At 42.3% G+C, this 8127-nt stretch overlaps 1 protein-coding gene across 2 annotated transcripts in view; it reads left to right on the top strand.

Moving 5' to 3' along the window:
* rsf1b.1 (remodeling and spacing factor 1b, tandem duplicate 1) overlaps positions 1 to 4711 on the top strand; it is a 21941-nt gene extending 17230 nt beyond the window's left edge. For both annotated transcript variants that reach the window (XM_085421256.1, XM_085421255.1), the window contains 5 exons: positions 83 to 150; positions 355 to 568; positions 666 to 886; positions 1446 to 1625; positions 2928 to 4711. In XM_085421256.1, coding sequence (XP_085277382.1) covers positions 83 to 150; positions 355 to 568; positions 666 to 886; positions 1446 to 1625; positions 2928 to 3493 — 1249 coding nt within the window. In that variant the 3' untranslated portion in view covers positions 3494 to 4711. The remainder of the gene's footprint in view (positions 1 to 82; positions 151 to 354; positions 569 to 665; positions 887 to 1445; positions 1626 to 2927) is intronic.
* The last annotated feature ends 3416 nt before the right edge of the window (positions 4712 to 8127 follow it).

Below are 8127 nucleotides of genomic sequence, written 5' to 3'. Positions count from 1 at the left end.
TTGTGTTATTATTGGCAGAGACGCATTTAAATTCTCCAGGCAGCAAAAAATATTCTTGTCTGTGTTGATGTAAACTTTGCAGATTTGATGAGTTTGACGAGGCCATCGAGGAGGCTATCGAAGAAGACATCAAAGAAGCAGAGGGTGGAGGTAGGAGGAGAAGAAACTGTACTGTGTACTTTGCTGAAAATATTTCTGGCTCTGAAGATCAACCCAAAATCTGAAGCTCATTTAACATGTTGTATCCGTCTTGTTTGTAATGCAGAAGAATGTAGCAACTTGTCATATTTACACAAGAAGCGGTTCAAATGTGAAAGATGTGAAGTTTTTAATATAACTGAGGTGTTTTTGCAGGAGCGGGTCGGGGTAAAGATATGGCCAACATCACAGGGCACAGAGGGAAGGATATTTCTACCATCCTACAAGCCGAGGAGGGCAAGGAGAACGGCCAGCCGCCGCGACCCAGCGCCAGCCAGCGCAGGAAAAAACGCCGGCGACTCAACGACCTGGACAGCGACAGCACCGTGGACGAGGAGGAGAGCGAGGAAGAGTTTCGCCTCAGTGAAAGGTACAGTTTGACTTTTGGTTTCCAATCTCATAAATCTGTCAGTTTTGTTCACCAGACGCTGAACTCTCTCTGCGTTCGCTTGTTTGCTCGGATGCAGCTCAGAAGAAGAGTTTGTTGTGACGGACAACGACACGGAAGCTGAATCGGAGGCCGACTCCAACAACAGCGACTTTGGCAGCAACGGTAGCGGTAGGCATCGAAAGTCTTCGCGGAGCAGACTGCTGACATGCAGACGGAGCTCCAGAAAGCGGCGGCGACCGAGAGGGTACTCGGATGATGAGGAGGACGAGACGGATGATGACGATGAGGATGAAATAGGTATATCTGTTTTACGTTATACTCTTTTTACTTATTCTCTAAAACCTGAAATAAAGAGATGACTACAGGTTAAAAGGTGCAAGTTGTAGTTGAGTTGTCTGCCCCACAGAGCATCTTTGCTTATAACCAGAAGCTTCAGACCTTAGATCGCTTCTGAAACGCTGCTATTACAGTACTTAAACCCAGAAATTACTCGCAGAGACCTAACACAAATATTTGAGGTTGGAGCCCCCGGTAAAACTATAAACAAGACTAATGATAAGCTCAACTAGTAACTAGTACACAAAACTGCAAAGAAAGTTAAGAGAAAAGACAAGTGCTGGTGCAGGAAAGAGACCCAGCATTAACCCTGCTCTTGATGGTGAGCCTCCTTAGGATGAACTACAGAAACAGAGCAGGTTAAAAAGGGGATGCGTCTGGGTACACAAGCAAGTCAGAATTACAGTTTAAATGTCTGAGCACAATGTCATTTAAAATTTGTTTCTAAGAATATTCCTGCTGCAGGTCATCCTCTGATTTTTAACCGCTTCTTTGTTGTTTTTTGTGCGTTTCTGTGCAGTGACCGAAGGCTCCAGTGAGTACAGCGACAGTGATCTGGATATGAGCCGCCGGCGGTCGAGGCGAAGCCAGAAGAAGCAGGTTAACTACTGCGAGACGTCCGAGTCTGAAGGCTCTCAGGCCGAAACCAACCAGGCCAAAACGAAACCCAGACGTCAGCAGGAAAGCTCCGACAGCGACGGTCAGTCAGAAACACTTGAGTGATTGATTAATCTATTTAGATTAGTAATTAATCAGATGAGTTAAAAGTGTGGAGAGCAACTTTGGTTTCCACTAATTTATCTTAAAATATTTTGTGACTTACTGTTAAAGGTAAGAATAAAAATCAAACTTTCAAACTCATTGGGTCTGTATTAATAACAAATCCTTTAAAACAAATACAAAAGTTTGGTGTCTTTCTAAAAAAGAACTTTTTCATCCAGTTTTGATAATATTCAGCAGATTGCAGTATCTAAGCTTTATTAACTCCTCCTGTACCCATGACATCTCTTTGATCTTAAAATAGTTAAGACCAGAGTCACCACATAAATCACACCAGCTTAGAGACTGGTTCATGACCATCCGGCACACCTGCCATTCACGAGGGAAAACTTCCGTGTAATTGCTTTGGATGCTTGCACATTTACTGTTAGTAGAGGTGATGGACTTACAAACGGAGCTGCTCTCTGAGCTGTAGTGAAACTCAAAAGTATGACCCAAATCATAAACTGAGAAAGTTGCATAACTTTTACTGCGAAGGCGAGCTTTTACTGGTGACCAGGAGTAGTACACCTCAGTCTCCTTGTAGCCACACCTATGGTATCAATTTTAAAAAGTCTTTTTCTTTTTTTTTAAGTTGACCTCTCTGAGATTTTAACTCATCCAAGATTTTTGGTAGTTTAGTTTTTTAATAGTATCAATTTGAAACTCCTATGTGGCCTCATTGTTGATTTGGTGAATGACCTTTTATGGGTGAGGTGTTTAAAAACTGCAGGCAACCCCAGCAATCTCCTAGAAACCAAAGCAATTGTTGGTGCTTTTTTCGGTGCAAAACAGTCTTCGCATCCAATTTCACCCTGTGAGATGGCAGACAACTGTCAAGCAATGAGCTCTTGATGTCATGTGAGAAACTTCATTTTTAACCCTGACAAAGTGCATTCACTTTCAGCACCATGGACAGCGACAGCAGAGAAGTGTTGGTTTAATGCAGTCTTTTAGAGATGAAGCTGTTTCAAACTCTTCCTCAATTGATTTTATTTAAATTCTGACTGTTTGACTGACACACACACACACACACACACACACACACACACACACACACACACACACACACACACACACACACACACACACACACACACACAGTCTTATTTCATTATTTGCATCAGTTTTAAGTTGCTGAGTTTTAACTGATTGAAAAACAAAACGCGTAAATGAGGCAATGTTGACGTGAACATGATTGATGACAGCAAGACTAAATGTGACTCTTGTTTTCTCTTCCCAGCGAGTTTCTCCAGAGACTCCGAGGAAGATTCGAGGGATTGGAGGTCGAATAGAATCTCATCGGAGGAAGATTCCCGGCAGCGACGCAGACGCCTAGCGCTAAAACGCAGGAGAGCGTCGGAAGATGACGACTCCGACGAGGACTCAGACGAATCTTCCGAGGAGGATCGACCCATCCGTAAACGAGTGAACCGCATCGACTCGGATGACGACGATGACGAGGAGCAGCAGGAGGAGAAGCCGAAGGAGAAGAAAGCAGAGGAGGAGTCAAAGGGAACAAATGCATTGGACTGTGGCCTGGTAGAGCTGCCGCCCGCCAACGGGCAAAGCCCCATAAAGAGCCTCGAGGGTATCATCAACCGGCCCGCTGCCACCATCGCTACCATCACCGCTCCAGGCATTATCCCACATCTGGAGCCGCCCAAAAGCATCAGTGCCACACCGGCTGCTGCCATAGCACCAAACGGGCTGGTGGGGCAGGACATTGCGGCACAGGACGATGACGAAGACGACCTGTTAGGAGTCACAGACCTCGTGGACTACGTCTGCAATAATGAACAATTGTAAAAACAAAAGTGGTGTACTGTTTGTTTGGTTTCTTTTTCTTTGTTGTTTTTTTTTTTTTTTTTTTTTTTTGGTGGTATTGTATTTTTATATTGCTTAACTTTATTATTCCCTCCCATGCCAACAACTCCTCCTCCATGTCCGTTTTTCTCATGTCACCTGGAAGCCTGGACCCCACCCCCACACCTCCAGTGTGACGCTGTCCCCATGGGATCCTGCAGCCAATAAGTCCACCAACATACCATTCCTCATTTGTCTGGAAATAACCAGTTGACCCGCCGAAGCACCGTCCCCCCCCCCCGGTTGTCGTCATCGTTGTCCTGTTTTCAGTTTTGGTTTTGATCACTTTTGGCTCTGAAACTGGGGGAAAAGTTAGTCTGTTTGAAAGCTGAAAAACTTTTAAAAAAACAAAACAAATCATTCCATAATTGGCACCAAGTTCTGGACATCTGTTTATCATTTTATGGCTTTTTAAAGAAATGCAATCATGTTGATTGAAACGCACTTCACCGGGCAGGGTTAGATGAAATGATAGACGCGGCCGTTTAGCTCTGCACAAACACGGCGCGATGAGCTACAAGAAAGTGGGTTTAGCTTGTTAGTCTGCTTTAATTAACCAGCTGCCACGCTGACCTTTCACAGCAGCTTTTAGCACCAGATGTTTTTTTTAACGTTAACAAACATGCTTCCAACGTTACAATCGACGAAAGCCGGGGCAGTCGTGGTGCGGCACTAATTTAGAGGTTTTTGTTCGTTAATACTTTTAAAACAATGTATGTTTAATTTCCTAAACATGATATTTTCAGTCAAATCCACCTGTGGGCATTTTTAAAGCTCTTTCAAGCTCACTAATTAACCCTTTATGGCCCGTTTGTTGCAGGTGGAGCTTTAGAGGAGCTACAGGTGGATTTTCGGTTTTTAGGCTTTGTGCTGCGCTAACATGAGCTACTGCTTCATGTGAGGGATGTATTTGATAAGTTATTGGTTCTTTCTGATCATATCCGGTGTGTATTTTGTTATTAAACCACGCCCCCCCCCCTTTTTTTTGTCAATGTTAATCAGTCAAATATACCCCCCTCCTTTTCATCGTATGAAGGTGTGAATGTATATATGTGACCAACCTTCGTTCATCCCCCCCTTGAACCTAATTTTTTGTCGTTGAATGTTAGAGTAGCTTTTGTATATTGTATACATATATAATTATTTTAACTACACGCGCACTGCCATCAGCATCAGAGGTTGAACTTTCAGGTTATAGTTTGTTTGGAGAAACCAAATCAAAAGGTGAAACTCTCCTTCCCTCCTGATCCAGACTAGCCTCTTCTCATCGCTTTCATGTGATTCATGGTTTCAGTAAATCTATTTTTTTTTTGTATATCTAAACATTTATTTGTTGTTGTCTCTTTGAGGAAATAATGTAAAGTGTCTTATTTTCTTTGTGGGTGGAGATGCCTGCAGGTCTTTAGATTTTTAGTATCTTTAAATGGATGAAGGAGTGTTAGGGTTTACATTAAAGAATGGGGTTAAAATATCCAGAAAAAGATCACCTAGTTGAAGCAAAATAACTCCCTGGTTTGACTTTTTAAAAACATCCTTTGAATATATATATATATTTTTTAATGTAGACATAATACTCCTTCGTTATAAACAACACTCGGCTCTGAAAGCCTGTTTTCTCTCTTATTCCACTCCCCTGGATCTTCCTGTTTCCTCTGACATGAGCCGTTTCCATAATCCTGAGCTCAGGTTCGGATCAGATCAGGATCATGAAAACCAAACTGTTTTAAAGCGATGTCGGGTTGCAGGGGAACAGGGGGGGAAAAAGGCAAACCAATGACTTCACTGACCTCTGCTGGAACCAGTCTGTGTGTATATCTGTAGTTTTTGCTGTAATATATTTAGAGGCATTTTTTTAACCATGGAAAAATATATCGAGCAATTCTTTGGGATTGCATGAGTTTCTTATAGTTTTCTTTTGTAGGGAAGTAATATTGGCACAACAGTTTTTGTAAGAAAATCGCAAAAAAAAAACCCTCTGGCATGCTTTCAGGATCTCCTGACCTGGTGCATTTGTGCTGAGGGACTCGTGAAGTAGGCGTGTTAATTTGCAGTGAAACTGCATACGGGGTAAGCATGCGCTGACTTGCTAAAGCTCGAGGGGGAAGAACGGGACGTCGCCGTGGAAAATAATCAAGGACTGAGAGGGAGTGAAGCCTGTTTGTAAAATATTTTGTAAATTAGTCTCAGCATGGTCTTCAGAGGATAAACCACTATTTATCATACCGTTTTGATACTGGCCACGGCCAAAATGACTTCCAAGACAAAAACCTATACGTGCTGCTTGCACAGCATAGGCGTCTATACACGATATTTAGCTTTTAGATTAGCTGGGCAGAATATAGAAACCCGGTTCTACAGACGTAACAGAGGTGCGTGTCCTGGTGGGTCGAGACGGAGCAAAGGAGTGTCTGTGTGCTGTGTGTAACCCTGTTTATATTCTCCACAGAGATAAGGAGAATGTATAAATGTGTATCTCATGGTTATGAAATAACCCGTAGCGAGACCTGCATAGGGATGGAGAGAAATAAAAGCTTAAAGAGAAAGAGGAGGTCGGTGCCAATGACTGAAGTGTTAACAGTTTCCTATTTACCTCATGATGAATCTGGGAGGAAAGACACCCTGTCCACTGTGTATAGATCCTTGTAGACTGGTTGGTGACGTTTTGTCCGCTCCCTACATTTTATTTTTTTTTGGTTAACTTTACTGTTATTTCTTATGAATCCGATCTTGTACATTTGTCATAATAAAATGGGTTTTAAGCCTGATGTCGACTGTGCTCGTTTTACAAATGCAAAACATGCACAAACAGCTGACCCTTATAACGCTTAAAATACATAAATGATACATAAGAAAATAAAAACAGGCTAGAAACGAGTTGCAGTTGCACCCTTTGTTGTTTGAGCTGCCAACAAGACATGAACATGTACCAAAAAGCCCTTGACCTCCCTGCCTCACAAACACATAATAAATAAATACTGAGCCCACCATAGAAAAACATTAAAAACTGAATTAAGGAAGAAGAGACTCCCTGAAAACATTAAATAACTGCAATAAAGCACAATGTATAATAAAGCAGTCTAACCCTGGAGTGTTTATCGAACCTTGTGGAAATTTAAAAAAAGTAATTAAATATAAATTTGCATATATGAGCTTTAATTTCTGTCATTTTTGCTACATCTGACATTTTATTGTTTAGCTTAAATAAACATTAATATATAAAGGGGTTAGGGTCAGCTCTTCAGGATGCCTTTTCCACAGACGTAGGTCACAGTGACATAAATTGTCTCACTGTGGGTTTTACCGCTGACTTTGGGGAAAATTAAAAGCCCCGACCTGGAGGTTTCTGGTCCTAAAGTGCAGACGACCAAGGTTTAAAAACAGCTTTGTTAAATCTGTTGTGTTGACGCTTCTAATAGGCCCATAATATAAAAGCAGTTCAGATCCTTCACATGACTGTCACACTATTGACTATTTTATGTATTTTATGACTATTGCTCCTTTTGTCTTTTTTTGCGAGGTGACCTTGGGATTTTGAAAGGCGCCTTCAAATAAAATGTATTATTATAGTTATTATTATTACTAATTATTCCATCTCCAGCTTAAGTCACTTTCTCTTAAACAGGAAAGGCTTCTGAATCAGCACAGATGAGCGTACAGATACTTCACAACTTCTCCCAAAATTCAGAAGTTCTTTATCAGAGAGTTTGGGAGCTCTCTGAAGATCCCCAGTATTAGACTGCACAGCTGCAAATATTTGGTGGTCTGGTTTGTGTTTATGCATTCACTTGCCGACCAAAAGATCACCGGATCAATAGCAGCCAGACACACAGATCCTCGTATCTCTTACATAATAAAGCATGAAAGTCCACTTAAAGCTCAGAGCCACATAAAGCTGCTCGTCACCATCGTAAACGCTGCTGAGATAAAATAATCTCTCGTGTCATGAGAGTGAGGGTCAGAGGAGTTTGTTGCGGCTGTGAACTTTAGCACCACTCTTCTAAAACGGCACACTGAGATAATCTGTAACCACGTCAGCAGGAGGAAGCTTGTTTACAAACCATCGAGCACGTGCCGCTCTGTCAACCAAGCAGCAGGTCTAAAGGAACGCCGTGCATTCGTTTAACAGGCTGAGGGGCCGAAGGTCACATGTTTGTCATCTGTTCTGCGCTGACGATGATCCACGCTGAGGAAAAACGGAGACGCTGGTGTTGGGCATTTGTTTGGAGAGTGTGAGACGCCTGAGGAAGAGGAGGCGGCGGCGGAGGAAAGGACACAAAGGTCGTGTTGTGTAACCAGCACCATGTGAGCCATGGTTGGGGGGGTGGGGGGATTTTATTGGATCTCTGTTTCTGATAATCCAAACCTCAGAGAGAGGAGATTAACCGTCACTTGGTTGTGTGTTTCACTGATGAAAAGACCCCAAATGACACATTTACTGTATGTATGATATATAAACTACACTACACACATTCTAGGCAGATTTTGTTTGGCTAGTCTTTGTATTTATCCTCAAATTGGATCTAAATGACTACAATTCCTCATCCGAGGACCCACGAATGTCTGCATGGAAACTTCCC

Source organism: Rhamphochromis longiceps, linkage group LG10 (assembly GCF_057381845.1).
Source record: "Rhamphochromis longiceps isolate RC_006_pf linkage group LG10, R_longiceps_female_GT1.1, whole genome shotgun sequence".
Classification (NCBI taxonomy): Eukaryota; Metazoa; Chordata; class Actinopteri; order Cichliformes; family Cichlidae; genus Rhamphochromis; species Rhamphochromis longiceps.
This window is presented reverse-complemented; position numbering and strand designations above follow the sequence as displayed.